We start from the raw sequence: 16,132 nt of genomic DNA on the forward strand, positions 1-16,132 counted from the left end.
AGTTCCTTTCACTTATTTTATCCACCCACTGTACAGCCCTTGTCCATTTTTCATTATTTCCACATTACGTCACCATGAATCAAACAGGTGCACACCCTTCTGTCCTGCATATTTTAAATGGCTAATCTGAAGCGAAAGCCATAATTGAGTCAAGCTGCTATAACTACGGTACCCATCCTTTCCATCTGTGGGGTCATGGTGGACCCCTGGAAGCTACCCTAGAAAGCACAGGGCAGGAGACACCTTGGATGGGAGGCCAGTTTATCTGGAATAAGCTCTCTGAAGACGAAACAATATTACTGACCAGTAACAACAAATAAACACACCCTCTGCCTCACAGTTAACCAATTACCCACTACAGACCTTGTGCGTGAGGCATACTGTGAGTGAACTGCTGTGTCCTCACTACCATCAAGTGCAGCGATATACTACACAAAGGCAATCATTTCTTTTAAGAATACAAACTGCGAGGAAAGTCTTTGCTTTAAAATGTCAGAGGTGGTTTAACATTCCCTGTACATCCACAGTGCATGAAATGTAGCAAGAGGGTAAGAGGAACTGCTTAGAATTCTTCTCAAAGCATGTAAATCTCCATCCTGGAGCGAAAGAATAGGATTTCCATCCAAAATGCACATAGCTGGCCTCAGACGACGGCATTGTAAATGTCACTAAATTATTATAGGTGTCGAAGTGGAGTTGCTTTGACGATTTCCATGTACATTTAATGCGAAAGAGAAGAGCTTTGCAAAAAAAGCGAGTTGAGATTCCCTGCTGCTATCTGCCACAGCAGAGAAATCATGGACCGGGATCTTTAAAGACTACATTTAGGTTCAGTTGTTTTCTTGTTTCCTTAATTTAATTTTCTGCAAGATGGTAACAAAAGAAACATCTTGTGTTTTGTATTTGCCTGCGTGAATGAAGGATTCTGATTTGATGACCTTCATCATTCCCAGAAGGTTCTGGTGAGAATAAGACTTTTTGGTAAGACTTTCTGGAAGAAGAAAACAAAAAAAAACCTCTGTTGGCAGCTAACATTCCAAATAAACAGATATAATTTGATCACCAGTGATATGAGCCTGTGAGCAGAAGATAGGCATCCATAGATACTCCATTATCTGGCAGAACCTCTCAGCACCACACGAGCGCCTTCCGCAGCAGTGTGGAACCACGCAGCAGTGTGGAACCACGCAGCTGAGCATCAGCATGCCAGCAAAGTGCACAGCATACTACATAACACTGCATCCTTGACATGTCCGCAGGTAAGATTAGCCATGCCTAAGCATGACTCTGCTCCCGTTACACTGGCAAACGTGAAATTCTCATTTCTCTCTCTCTGTCACTTTTAAAACCAGCTTTTGAGCTCAGAAGCAGGTACCCTCAAGTGGCACAGAGGAGGATTTCACAAAGACATGCTGATTATTTCCCCTCATTAAAGGCAGACTGTCTAAATTTACAAACTAAGGCATATTAACCACATTGCTGACTCATCTGACTTTCATATTAGAACATTTATATCTTTTTAAAATTAACATTTATGCACCATATGCTGCTAGTTTAGTCAAAGTTCTGTTTGGCTTAATAAAATCATTACTACTGAACTTCAGGGTATCTTAGCATGCAAATATAGAATAACGGCGGCAGTCAAAGGTCTTTCCTGTTACGATAGCCTCACACCCTGGAACATCCTCCTTCCTATTGCAAAGTTCTTCATCCTGCTCACACAAGGCTTTCATATAGTTTACATCATTGTACATTTTCACCGTGATTCTGAGGACCACTGCTAGTAATAGTACTGTGACACCTTACATACCCTAGAGTGAAATGATAGTCCTATAATCATCTTCCTCCTTTCCTAAGACGTTACTCTTACCTGTCTCTGCTTGTGCTGAATGACAAAACCTTCACACAGCATAGAATCTGCATCCCATGTTCAGTCTCATTAGACAGATGGTCACGTGCTCATGTAGCCGCACTGCCGTCTCCGTCCCTGCTCAGCAGGGCGCGGATGATCATAGATAACCTGACACCTATACCCAAAAACAGAATACAGCAATTGTTTTTTTTGGTGTCTCAGAGACGTACAGAGAAATCCTGTGTGAGTCAAATCTGTCACAAATGCTCATTCATGCCCATCTTCAGAGCTGTGACTTGGAGGAAACCTTTGCTGTCAGGAGATCATCATTTTGGTGACATATTCCATTTATTTTATAGTGCATACTTCCCAACATAGTTGCCCCAAAGCGATTCACAAGAAGAAGAAAAAAATCAAACTTAGTGACACAGAAAAGCTTAAGGTAACAGGACTATAAATGGGTGGTGAATAAAAGCCATAAAAGGAGGAGAACAAACCCCAAGTTTGACAGAGGAGGACAAAATCTCTGGGGGGTCCAAGGTTAACTGGCCCCCTTACCAGGAAAACCAGTCAGAAGATGGAGGAATCAATCAAACCTTTAAAACACCAGGCAGCCAAAGCCCACATAGAATTTAATTCATACCTACAAACAGAATCACACATATAAATAGCAGAATGGCAAATGCCACAGGTGTCTCATCTGATAAGGATTCAAGAGAATTAAGCTTCATTACAAATGACTGTGAGCTTTATTTCTGCGCTTAAATATATTTCACTTTTCAACTTTTACAGCATTTCACGGCTCCACACATCAGAGAGGGACTCCACGTTCAAAAGGCGCATTATCGAGCTTGAACATAAAGCGCTAACTGGGACATTTGGGTAATTAATCCTGAAGGGTTTCCTTACCCTCCCTAAACAGACAAGAGCCTCTAATCCCTGACGTGGGCAGCTTTCACAAACAAGTTTAATTACTGCCGGCCCATGCAGGTCAAACCTGCTGCATTGCTGTGAACTTCTCGATTAGGCCTTTATTTTCGTCGTCCCTGAGACACTTAAAAGAGCTAGTAGTACCAGGACCTCTGCGCATCAGGCCACGGGCTGCCCTGTCAGCTGGCAACCAAGGGGCACAGAAAGCAATGCGGTGGGGCCCTGGCAGCCTGGGGTCCTAGTATGGAAGGCTGTCCTTGCAGAAGCCTGTTTTGTTTGCACTCTACCTATTCACTCGATACACTGACATTCTGCTTTCACAAACAAAAACCTAATAAGCCACATTAAGTGGGAAGAGGGTTAAAATATTAAGGAATCATTGGAAGCCGTTACTACTAGAGTCCTGCAGAGTTAACACTGAGTTAAGAAGAGAACACTTTTCACGGAGATGGACAGTAATATTTCTTATTTTATGTATTCTTCCCCTGTAGATAATTGCAAATAATGTTGCTGGCCAAAAACCTACCAAAATAAACCATTTTTTGCCATCAGTGCCCCCCTCTGCATTCATTAGCATGGGGGTGACACTGCTGCCCAGGGAATATCCTGCCCAATCCCAGTGAGGACAGGCTTTGCATCAGGCCAACAGGTAGGTATTGAAAATAGATGGGAGGAGGACGACAAACTTCACAGGATGAGACGCTTCCAATCTCGGCTGCTTCCTGTCTGGGACCCTCCACTGGGCTGCCTCTCACCATGTGGGCTGAGCAGCTTGTTTCTTCCCCGGCAAACATAAATGTTGGCTCCCCTGGTCATCTGGGTGTGAGCTAGACCAGGCTGCATCTAATTAACAAAATAATTAAGCTCATTTGCATTACTATGAGCAGCGCAGTGCAAGTCTGTGCAACTTTACCCACAATCCATTTCACCCACTTAGCAGAAATCAAGGAGAGAATTATAATTTCATAGACAAGTAAAATATACAGCATCACTTTGCTGCTTTGCCTTGATCCATTGGCAGGAGAATGCAGGAATTAAATCTTTCAGAGCCTGGCTCTTTCTGTTCAGGAGATAATCAGTTATGACAGTCTGTTTATCAGGTGACACGAGGGGACAGACTGGGAAGAGAGCAGTAAAGTGTGACAGTGACAGAGAGGGGCTCTGAGACTGCAGTCTCTGCTGTCGCACCCACCCACAGTGGAAGGGAACAGCCTCATTGTTCCACCTAGAAGGGTCAAATTGGCCCCGAAAGCTGTGGACTTTATCACTGCATCTTACGTGCAAACAGAGAAATCAAAGCATCACTGAGAGAGAAAGCCACCTTTTTCTTTCTTTCATTTTTTTAACAGAGCAAATCAGCGAAGCGATGAAAAATGTCTGCTTCAGATCTTGTGGAGATTGGGAAATGAGAAAATGGAGAGAGTTATTTCTGCAGAACCGGTGAAAGGCTGTGTGTTAACTTCAGATCACAGATTTAACGGTAATCGGTTTCACCGGGATGAGGTTCCCAGGATGGGGCAGTGTCCTGCAGCAAACGCCCGCCCTGCCTGAGCTGTGTCCCCTGCGGAAGGTCACCATGCAAATGGGTTACAGCAATTCAGGAAAGGCGTCGCTCTCCCTAATAAGGGCAGATGGGCACATTCTATCCATGTCACTGTTTCTCCATTTAATAGGATTGAATCAAAGTGTTTCTCTCTCAGCTGTGACAGGAGTTGGTCAGCGTTAGCAAGGTGCGGCGGCCATTTTAGCCCACAGCTCAGCCAGGTGGACATGGGAAAGGCGACATTTCCATTATTTTTTTTAATCTCCTGCTAGCCAGTTGTTGTTCAACGGGAACTGAAGAGCAGATAAGCAGTAATAGGGTCTTCGGTATAATTCAAGGGAATGTTCAGCCAACATCTTCGTTTAATTACAGTAAGTGGAATGCTTCCCCTTTCATCCAAGTAAAAAAACATACCGTACAACTATTATAGCAACTGAAAGCAAAGCTGGACGAAGATTTACTTTTATCCATGTTTTCAGTATTATTGTTTTTGTATTTATTTTACATTACAGTGAGTATTTAAGAAAAGTAACATTTTGCTATTTGTTAATAAACACTTTCGTGGGGCTTTAGTGATAAGTCTTTCAGTTTACCGTGATGTCAGCACAGTTAGGAGCCCATTCCTGCAGCACAGTTAGGAGCCCATTCCTGCAGCACAGCAAGGAGCCCATTCCTGCAGCACAGTTAGGAGCCCATTCCTGCAGCACAGCAAGGAGCCCATTCCTGCAGCACAGTTAGGAGCCCATTCCTGCAGCACAGTTAGGAGCAAATTCCTGCAGCACAGCAAGGAGCCCATTCCTGCAGCACAGTTAGGAGCCCATTCCTGCAGCACAGTTAGGAGCCCATTCCTGCAGCACAGCTAGGAGCCCATTCCTGCAGCACAGCTAGGAGCAAATTCCTGCAGCACAGCTAGGAGCCCATTCCTGCAGCACAGTTAGGAGCCCATTCCTGCAGCACAGCATTAAGTGGCGTTTGACAATGCAGGACTGCCCCCCCCCCCCCCACAGCGAACCCGGGCAGCGAGTGTCCGGTCGGGACACTGGGGTCCTGCCGTCCATCCCCTGCTGTAACTGGTGTCTCCAACCTCTCAAATCTCCATCACAAACCAAGCGAGAAAATTAGATTAAATCAACAGCTGTTTCCACATCTCTGGATTGCAGAGGGTTGTAAATTAACAGTGAGTGAGAGAGAGAGAGAGATTTCAAAGCTGCGGTACCTTCTGGCTGGGGTGTGCCGTCTCCTCCTTTCGGATGATTCTCAAAGAAGCTCCTTTATGAAACTTCACAACACTGGAAGCAATTTACTCATCAAACACAAGAGATGACCAGAAAATATCATCATTTTATTACTAAACAGCCTACTAAAAACATTGCAAGGACATCTCAGCAAAAAAGTAGTGAAATGCCCATCAGAAATTGTCTGACAAGTGTCAGCTACCAGCTTGGTCACTGTTAAACACCACTGAATCTGGAGCTGAAATTCTGGCACAGGTGTGTGTGGGGTGGGGGGGTGGAATGGGGCACATTTAAAAAGGGCATATTTGGAGAATGTGAAACTTCTCCTGTGACCTCTCAGTCACATGATACAAAACAACCAATCACTCACGTTCCCTGTCAATCTACACCAGGGATCGGGAACCTGATCCATAGAGGGCCGCCGTGGGTGCCGGTTTTTGGGATGGTCTATCAGCCAATAACAGTGGGTCCTCAGGACTGGAGTTGAGAAACACAGTTTTATTATTGGTTGATTGAGAGATCATCCCAAAAACTTGCACCCACAGCAGCCCACCATGGAACATGTTCCCCACCCCAGATCTACTCTAACGCCACCGGTGCACCTGAAAATGTCCACACTGTATTGTATATTGTATCACAGTTTCCTTTCTGTAACAGTAACACGACACCACAAATAATTAAGCATTCCCCCCCCCCCCCTGGCCTCAGAGGAATCCCGGCCTAAGACGGCTTGGTCAATAGTTGCGTGGAGAACTCGTACAGATCCTTGTTTATCTTCTTCAAGGTCTTCACCTCCTCCTCCAGTTCTGAGACGCGCACCTTGGTGTTCTCGCCGTCGCCGAACACACTCTGCACGGCAGGAGACAGAAGGGGAGTGCCGTCAGGTCCAGGACATGAAGCCAAGGACGTTTCACAGGGGCGACAGAACTACGCACTTTATGGCAAAGCTCTAATATAAAGCAGTGCCCTCTGAATCCATCATCTATATCGGGAAGCAGGATGACAGTGTACCATATTTACTGCAACAAGCGTGAAACAAACATTACAGGGACATGATTATTATTAGGAAAGACATGCCGCATGATTACTGGGGAAAGCATAAGTGCTGGGAAATGAGGTTAGGACTTAAATTTTAGCTGTGTGCCCAAAACACCTAAATCGCAAACCATATTCAGATAGCACCACTTGGCATAAATATTTTAAAAAGTGCAATTTGGGCCTCCACGTGGAATCTTGGCAAGGTCATGGGATCCCATTCTAAGGCAGCCCTAATCTTCCAGGGAGACAGACAGTCTTATTGTAGGGATTTCGACAGAGCAGGAACCGCAGGATGACAGCGATGCACATTTCCCACAGATTACTGCGAAGAATCATCTCCACACGTTATTTATTTTCTTACCCATTGCAAATGGGTACATAAGGTTTCTGGAGAGACAGACCGCTTTTTTTCTGAATGTGAGTAAAATCCATTTAGCGGTGTGTCAAATTCTACCTATAGTGCCAGGTTCACAAGCCCGCTGTCAGCGGCCTGCTAGGGTGATGCCGGTGACCCAGGCCATCTCCACAGCTAATCCGGCCTCCATCCAGCAAGATGACAGCCGTAATGTGGAAGAGGGAACCGCTGACGCGAGCCTGAGCCCTACTGATGGCTCCCACGCCAGGAGCCAGCAAATCGCCTTGGAAATGCAGGAGCGGGTCACGTACAAATTCATTTTTCCCCCGTGTGCCAATATGGGAGATAAATTCAGGAATTTCAACGAAACTCTGCCACGGTTTGCTCCTATTCAGCCCAGCTGCCTCGAAGTGTGGACAGAAAATTCTGGTCTCAACCAACTTTAATTTTAAAAGGAGTCTTCCTGCCTTCCTAAGGCTTGGAAAAGAGCATGTGACACTTTCAGCCAATCAGAAGGGGAATGAAAATGAACCACAGCCAATGGAACAGCGTTGCTTGGCGATTGGGATTATGCTACACAGCTGCTAGCTGAGAAATTATTTGGCTCATTTTAAATGAATAAAAGCAGTGAGGATACCCAAGGAATGCAGATATGAGCCAAAGTCAAAGCGGTTTATGTTCCATGCGCTTAGGTTCAGCAAAAACATCACTAACCCTAACCACTCGACACACCAACGCTGAGGTCTGACAAACGAGTCACGCAGACAGAGATAGGCGTCAGAGGCTTAATGTCATGGGGGGGGGAGGCTGTCCAAGGTGCATACTAACAAGCTACAGCCCCCAACTCGACAATAAGTATTACGGAGCAGTGAACATGATGCACACCTTCACTGAACATCAGCAAAGGCCACATGAAAAGACAGAGTTACTATGCGGGACTGAGCAGACAAGATATCACAGCAGCCCATGCAACACCATACCTCAAAAGGGGGCTTCATACCAGTCCAGCCATTACACAAATACACGACAGGTTAGGACCCGTATCCATGGCTCACACACAAAGCAGCCTCCGAAAGCATCCGCACCACGAGAATACAGCGCAACTTTCAATTTCTTTAGCTGACAGGCCCCCCAGTGGGGGTCATGAGCCCCCAGGGAAGCCACTCAACACAGTGCTTCCCTGATTTAACGGCAGCGATTATCCTCTAAAAGGTTTTACGTGAACCGACCTCGGTAATGGCTTAAAATATCCGTGACCGTGACAGACAAGAAACACCACAACACAAAAACTTCTCTGCTGTAACAGAGGATACTGAGAAAACTGAATTTTAGAGTAATTACAAAATAGCAGTGTGACAATATTGTCCAAAGCGGCACTGGCTGCACTGTAATTCTCAGGGGTACCTAAGCCTCATGTCAGCGGCCACTGCCGCTGCCTGTCATCCTTCACTCGCCTCGCTATCATCTCCCCGTTTTGTTCATTTTGTTCAAGTAGCTCTCTGTGGTGAGGAAGAACAGGACTGAGCCGTCCCGCAGTGCCTGCTGCAGCCGGCCGGCCATCCTGCTGCAGTGCCCCCCTCCAGAGGGGCTCCTGAACATGCCCCTCCTCAGCTTTGCCACCTAGTAGTGCCCAGATCTCCGACCTTTGCCTGAAGGTCTTGCCATCTACCCAGAAGCCCATTAAATGTCTGTCCCTGTTAGAGCTTCCTCACGTAACACTGTCTGATATCCCATCCAAAGTACTTGGGATGGAACAAGTGGCAGGGCAAATTCGGTTCGCAGTTCAGGGCCCGGTCCCCCCCCACGCAAGCCACTCACCTTGTCCGTGACGGCACACATCAGGGAATAGAGCTTTTCTGCTTTCTCCAAGTAGGTCTCCTCTGAAACCTAGTTACGCAATAAGGGGAGAGAAAGTAATTAATTTCATTGGTCCCAGGGTAGGTTTGCACCTCTGGAGGGATTTCAGGGGTCAGATGGGGCATTCAGCAGGGTGACCAGCTCCTACAGCAAGTCTATCACCGTTTGCAGCTGATCAACGAGGTGGCAATAACGGGGGTGGCATTTGTGGGGCTGATCTACAGGGCGTTCATGGGGGATCCTGTGCGTTTACGGGCCGGTACAGGTGGCAATAACGGGGGCACCATTTGTGGGGCTGACCTGCGAGGCGTTCATGGGGGATCCTGCGTGTTTACGGGCCGGGACAGGTGGCAATAACAGGGGCACCATTTGTGGGGCTGTTCTACAGGGCATTCATGGGGGATCCTGCACGTTTACGGACCAGTGTGGGCGGCAATAACGGGGGCAGCATCTGTGTTCATGGGGAGGCCAGCCTGACATTTAGAGTATGGGTGCTGCTGCTCACGGCCTAAAAGCTGCGGGACAGGGAGCCACCTCTGAGCATAAAGGCAGCGTTTGCAGACTCGGCACCCTGGGCTGGGGACATGTGGGCTGAGCAGCGACTGACAGACTGAGGCCGTCCCAGTTACAAATCAGCCAAGTCCCACATCATGCCGCATTGCCTGAATGACAGGAGTATGCCTCACGTGAAAGCCCGCCTGTTGGGAGGCTGTGGATGCCGTGGTGGATGAACCTGCTGTCCTCCTGTGGCGGGCTTGGCCCTCCCACTCCACCTACACCCCCAAAGCGGGGCACAGGCAGACTGAGTGTTCAGAGGCTCCCTGCCAGAGCGGTGTGCCTGGTACCTCTTCCTGCTGCCTTGATGAACAGGCAGATTTTGCCGACAGAGGACCTGGCATCATGGACTAAGAGCACCGCTGCCATGCCGATGTTATTCATAGGAAAAAATATCAATTTGGCATGAAAGGACCCTCCCCAGGGGCCCACGCTGCTACAGACACCCTACGTCACAGAAAGAATATTCATTACAGCCATCAGCATTATGTGAGATTTCTCCTCTGTTTATGATATTTATTTTTGTTGATGAGTGGCCCCTGCTGGCGAGGAGGAGATAGAGCAGGCGGGAGCACGGAGCAGGTGGCAGACTGTTAAAACACAGCAAATCAACATTTAATTTAAAGCCCTGTAATTGATTCTGACTCCAGAGGATCTGTAGACAGACTCCAGACAGCCAGGCTGCAATGATGCGGGGGACATATTTCAGCGTGTGAAATGGGCAAATAAAACAGGCAAATAAAATGGACAACCACATGCAAGGTCTCTGCTGACAGTATGTGTGAGTTCTGGATATTAAAAATCACCACTAAAATCTAACGTAGTTTGGGGAAAACGGGCTCTTCCCAGTAATTCCTAGTTAATTACATCATCCAGTCTGTCACTATGAAAAATCCTGTGGCCTGCTGTACTTTACATTAGTGAGCGTGATTATTTAGTTTTTAATCAGCCCAGAGCGGCCCTGACCTGAGGACCGGGCTGCAGACGCAGGCACATGCCACCGCTCTCGGAGCCCTCGGCCTGCTCGGAGGGGTTGAGGTGTCGGCTGAATCGCGGCAGGCCCACACCGGGCCGGCTGTCCGGCAGGAACATGTTGGCGGGGGCCGGCACGATGAAGGCGTTGGTGACGGGTCCTAGGGGAGGGTCAGGGTTAGGGTTACACTGAGCTCCTTTACCAGGCCCTCAGGGATGCTGGGTGTATAGAGGAGGCACACAGATGCACCCGCTGTGTGGCAGCTTTAGCGTCCAACTAAGGGCCAGTTTATACTCAAGGCTCACAACGCCTCGGTGTGTCATGGCCACCACACATATTCTGCATTCATTCCACATGTCATTTGTGCACCAATGCGTGGAATTAAGGCTACGTGTATATGATATGCAGTACCACTAAAAATCTTGGGAGCAGTACGGTCACCTTTTGTCTCAGGACTTTGTGTTTAAAGTGTTTATATACGGCAGTCATATGGAGGACGAAATGTGAATCATAAATAAATAGAAACATACATTTTTCCATTCCAAAGATTTACAGAAAAATATATTTGAATTGTTTTATTATTTTTATTTAATTTATTGTTTTTTTTATTTTTATTAATCCGTATGTAAATGATGTGGGCAGCTCTAACCCTAACCTTTTTCCTATAGCACTACTGCCCAGTGGAACTGCTCATCTGCACTCCATTGCCTTGGCCTTGCTTGGATGATAATAAATGCTAGCTGGTGTTCATGTTAGTAATGCTATCAGACCTATATCATACATATGTATGGGTTCCCATTTGTCAACTGAACATGTAACAAAACATTTATCTGTGTCTATTCAACAATATAGAGAATGGTGCAGCAGAACTACAGAATCAGCTACAGAGGCAGCGAGTCTCAAACATTTCATGCTGCAACCTCATGCAACCAAGTAAGACAAACTATGGAACCGAAAAAGACCGTTCTCTCGCACTGCCCTCTGGTGGATAGAACTTTTAATCCTCCAGAGTGCAAGAATGAGTGGCAACAACTTTGCATAGTGAGAACTCATGTACGGCCCGAACACATGAAAAATGTGGAAGAGCTACTGGGTATGGCAGCGCTAGCATTCAGCTAACATCTAAAATATTGAAGAGCTGCTGGGTATGGCAGCGTTAGCATTGATCTAATCTAAAATATGGAAGAGCTGCTGGGTATGGCAGCGTTAGCATTCAGCTAACATCTAAAATGTGGAAGAGCTGCTGGGCATGGCAGCGTTAGCATTCAGCTAACACATCTAAAATGTGGAAGAGCTGCTGGGTATGGCAGCGCTAGCATTCAGACAACACATCTAAAATGTGGAAGAGCTGCTGGGTATGGCAGCGCTAGCATTCAGCTAACATCTAAAATGTGGAAGAGCTGCTGGGTATGGCAGCGTTAGCATTCAGCTAACATCTAAAATGTGGAAGAGCTGCTGGGTATGGCAGCGCTAGCATTCAGCTAACACATCTAAAATGTGGAAGAGCTGCTGGGTATGGCAGCGTTAGCATTTATCTAACACATCTAAAATGTGGAAGAGCTGCTGGGTATGGCAGCGCTAGCATTCAGCTAACATCTAAAACATGGAATAGCTGCTGGGTATGGCAGCGCTAGCATTCAGCTAATATCTAAAATATGGAAGAGCTGCTGGGTATGACAGCGTTAGCATTCAGCTAACATTTAAAATGTGGAACAGAGCTGCTGGGTATGGCAGCGCTAGCATTCAGCTAACACATCTAAAATGTGGAAGAGCTGCTGGGTATGGCAGCGTTAGCATTCAGCTAAAATCTAAAATATGGAAGAGCTGCTGGGTATGACAGCGTTAGCATTCAGCTAACATTTAAAATGTGGAACAGAGCTGCTGGGTATGGCAGGGTAAGGATTGTATTTCTATTGCAAAATCCAATTATTATACTAGTTTAATTATGGCTGGTGAAGGGAACACCAGAGCTTTGTTTTCTTTAGTAAACTCTACTTTACGACCACCGGATATGTTCCCCCCGCATTTTTATTCCACTGAGAGTTGTAATTCCTTAATGCAGTTTTTTCTAGACAAAATAGGCAAGATTCATCAACAACTGATTACTAACACTCCTCTGAATTTGGCCTCACTGCCATTATTAACTCCTGTTTCTCATTCTCTTTCACATTTTAATCTTCCTTCCGTTATAGAAATATCCAACCTAATCCTAAAATTAAAGTCAACTACTTGTCAGCTTGACCCTCTCCCTACTACATTGGTGAAGGCCTGTCTACCTTCTCTGTCTCCTCTACTTACTTTCATTACTCACTCCTCTCTCACTACTGGTACTGTTCCTACATTGCTTAAATCAGCTATTATAACTCCAGTACTTAAGAAACCTGGTTCAGACCCCACTGATTTTCATAACCTCCGTCCCATTTCAAATTTACCCTTTCTTGCAAAAAATTCTTGAAAAAATAGTTGCACTTCAGGTTCACACTCATTTGGCTAATAATAACCTTTACGAGAAATTTCAATCAGGTTTCCGTTCTTTCCATAGTACCGAAACTGCTCTGGTTAAAATATCTAATGATCTTCTTATGGCAGCTGATACTGGACTATTAACTATTCTTACTTTTCTTGATTTAAGTGCAGCATTTGACACCATCTCTCATGATATCTTACTTCAAAGACTAGCGTCTATCGGTATTACCGATACATCATTTAATTGGTTTAAATCTTACCTCTCTGATCGCACTCAGTACATTCAGATGGGATCTTTTAAATCCAGGTCTTGTTCAGTCACTACAGGGGTTCCTCAGGGTTCTGTCCTGGGGCCCCTTCTGTTTATCATATACTTGCTTCCTCTTGGTAATATTTTCCGCAAATTTAATATTAACTTTCATTGCTATGCCGACGACACCCAACTATACCTTTCTTCTAAGCCTACCTCTACCCTTCCACCTACCTCCCTCTCTGATTGTTTACATGAGATTAAATCTTGGTTCACCTCAAATTTTCTTAAATTAAACAGTGATAAAACTGAGGTTCTCCTCATTGGCACTAAATCTTCATTAAGCAAAGTAGACAGTTGTTTCATTAATATTGATAATTCCATTGTTTCTCCCTCCCCTCTGGTTAAGAGCCTGGGTGTCATCTTGGATGGCACGTTGTCTTACACAGCTCATATAAATAATGTTACTCGTTCTGCTTATTTTCACCTCCGTAATATAAATCGTCTACGTCCGTCTCTTTCACCAAATTCAACTGCCATACTTGTTCACACACTGGTCACAACACGCATTGATTATTGTAATTCTCTTCTATTTGGTTTGCCTTTAAAATCACTACACAAACTTCAATTGGTCCAGAATTCAGCTGCCAGGATCATTACTAGAACTCCTTCTACAGCTCATATTACTCCTGTTCTGCAGGAACTTCACTGGCTTCCCATTACATATCGCATTCAGTTTAAAATTCTGCTCCTGACATTTAAGGCTATCCATGACCTTGCTCCATCTTATTTGTCGGATCTTATCCAAATCAATCGACCATCTCGCTCCCTCAGATCCTCATCATCTCTCCATCTTACAGTTCCACATACTCGTCTGACTACAATGGGTGGTAGAGCTTTTAGTTATTCTGCAGCCTATCTGTGGAACACACTTCCACCGGACATTCGCAGGATTAATTCCATTAGCATGTTTAAATCACGTTTAAAAACTCACTTGTTTAAGGTGGCATATACAATTTAATCTTTATTTTATAGTTTTGTGCATTTTATGGGTAATTTTGTGTATTTATATTTTACTATGTTTTTTTTTTTTATTTTATTTATTTATGTATTTGTGATTTGTTGTGTTAAGTGACCTTGGGTGTTTTGAAAGGCGCTGAAAATAAAATGTATTATTATTATTATTTATTATTAAGAGCTGCTGGGTATGGCAGCGTTAGCATTTATCTAACATCAAAAATATGGATGAGCTGCTGGGTATGGCAGCGTTAGCATTTATCTAACATCTAAAATGTGGAAGAGCTGCTGGGTATGGCAGCGCTAGCATTCAGCTAACATCTAAAACATGGAAGAGCTGCTGGGTATGGCAGCGCTAGCATTCAGCTAACATCTAAAACATGGAATAGCTGCTGGGTATGGCAGCGCTAGCATTCAGCTAATATCTAAAATATGGAAGAGCTGCTGGGTATGACAGCGTTAGCATTCAGCTAACATTTAAAATGTGGAACAGAGCTGCTGGGTATGGCAGCGCTAGCATTCAGCTAACACATCTAAAATGTGGAAGAGCTGCTGGGTATGGCAGCGTTAGCATTCAGCTAAAATCTAAAATATGGAAGAGCTGCTGGGTATGGCAGCGTTAGCATTTATCTAACATCAAAAATATGGATGAGCTGCTGGGTATGGCAGCGTTAGCATTTATCTAACATCTAAAATGTGGAAGAGCTGCTGGGTATGGCAGCGCTAGCATTCAGCTAACATCTAAAACATGGAAGAGCTGCTGGGTATGGCAGCGCTAGCATTCAGCTAACACATCTAAAATGTAGAAGAGCTGCTGGGTATGGCAGCGTTAACATTCAGCTAACACCTAAAATGTGGAAGAGCTGCTGGGTATGGCAGCGTTAGCATTCAGCTAACATCCTTAATTTGGAAGAGCTGCTGGGTATGGCAGTGTATTACTACCACGACGATAAAATACATTTTTGCCCAGTTTTTCGTTATAAGATACCGTATCCAGGGAGGCGCCATGATTCACACACAGCATCAGGTAATGAGAGAGATTAATGCTGCGATCTGAGCACCGGCGGGGGGCCAGCAGAGCGATTTCCACCGATGGGTTCGGGTACATTGGGCACCCTCCTTCAGAAAAGGACATCTTCACAAATCATTTAGCCACTGTCCTCCCCTGCCATGCATTGGGGGGGGGGGGGGGGGTACTGCTTCACATGGGGAGGGGCGTGGGCAGCGTATGGGCGGCAGAATGGGGGCAGTTCATATGAGTCGTCCAAGTCCTTCATTTGCCGATGGTACAATTCTCAGATACGCGCTGCGGAAAAAGAGAAACATTGACAGGTTTTGAGTTTACATTAGATCAGACTCACTGGGACGGGAGCAGAGAGCAGCCAGCTGACGGGGTTTTGACAGACACCCTGTGGTACATCGCCACTGCATGACTACGTGCATCTAATCAAAGACGTTCCTTGGTGGAATCTCAGATTCAGATCACGCCGATCTTTGCTGTTAAATCTCACAGGGTCACTGTAAAGCAGGAACAAGGCAGTAGCTGTTAACCCCCATGTGAAAGCGCCAATTATTCACCATGATCCAGCGAGGCAGAGAACAACGAAGCCAAAGGAGGCTCGTGTTATGGCTGGAGGGTCAAACTCCTTTAACCAAAAAATCACAAAGAGAAGCAGCTGAACTCGGGGGCCCAGTCAGCAGGTCCCTCACAAGCCTGTTTCGGAGAACCCTTAGCAGCACTGCTTCAGAGCGCTCCTGCGTGCGAAGATCAAGGCGGGCAGAAGGGGGGTCCTACAGACCGCTCACTACCCCTGGGGTTTGGGGGAAAGGGGGCAGGGACCTTTTATAAAGTTAGATCAGAAAGGGGGTGGAGACCATTTATACAGTTAGATCAGAAAGGGGGCAGGGACCTTTTATAAAGTTAGATCAGAAAGGAAGGGGGGGGGGGGGCTTTCATACAGTTAGATTAGAAAGGGAAATGTATCGTGGGGGGGTGAGTTATTTCCAGAGTCAAATACTACATATGACTAATGCATTAGTCTCATAATACATGCACTGACC

The 16,132-nt window shown here is 45.7% G+C and overlaps 2 protein-coding genes across 3 annotated transcripts in view; both read right to left on the bottom strand.

Annotated features, from left to right (window-relative positions):
* Positions 1-5,111, bottom strand: part of grin3bb (glutamate receptor, ionotropic, N-methyl-D-aspartate 3Bb) — a 92,620-nt gene extending 87,509 nt beyond the window's left edge. Inside the window, exons 1-2 of one of the 2 annotated variants that reach the window (XM_072700022.1) lie at positions 4,919-5,111; positions 1,871-4,343 (exon numbers count right to left, since the gene is read on the bottom strand). In XM_072700022.1, the coding sequence (XP_072556123.1) occupies positions 1,871-1,912 (42 nt within the window). In that variant the 5' untranslated portion in view covers positions 1,913-4,343; positions 4,919-5,111. Of the gene's footprint in view, positions 1-1,870 lie in introns of both variants that reach the window. The other variant, XM_072700021.1, reaches the window with a different exon arrangement.
* Positions 5,112-5,646: 535 nt separating this feature from the next.
* wdr18 (WD repeat domain 18) overlaps positions 5,647-16,132 on the bottom strand; it is a 65,642-nt gene continuing 55,156 nt past the window's right edge. Inside the window, exons 8-10 of the mRNA XM_023843719.2 lie at positions 10,332-10,498; positions 8,772-8,840; positions 5,647-6,409 (exon numbers count right to left, since the gene is read on the bottom strand). Of these exons, the coding sequence (XP_023699487.1) occupies positions 6,281-6,409; positions 8,772-8,840; positions 10,332-10,498 (365 nt within the window). The 3' untranslated portion in view covers positions 5,647-6,280. The remainder of the gene's footprint in view (positions 6,410-8,771; positions 8,841-10,331; positions 10,499-16,132) is intronic.

This window comes from Paramormyrops kingsleyae, chromosome 15 (assembly GCF_048594095.1).
Source record: "Paramormyrops kingsleyae isolate MSU_618 chromosome 15, PKINGS_0.4, whole genome shotgun sequence".
NCBI lineage: Eukaryota > Metazoa > Chordata > Actinopteri > Osteoglossiformes > Mormyridae > Paramormyrops > Paramormyrops kingsleyae.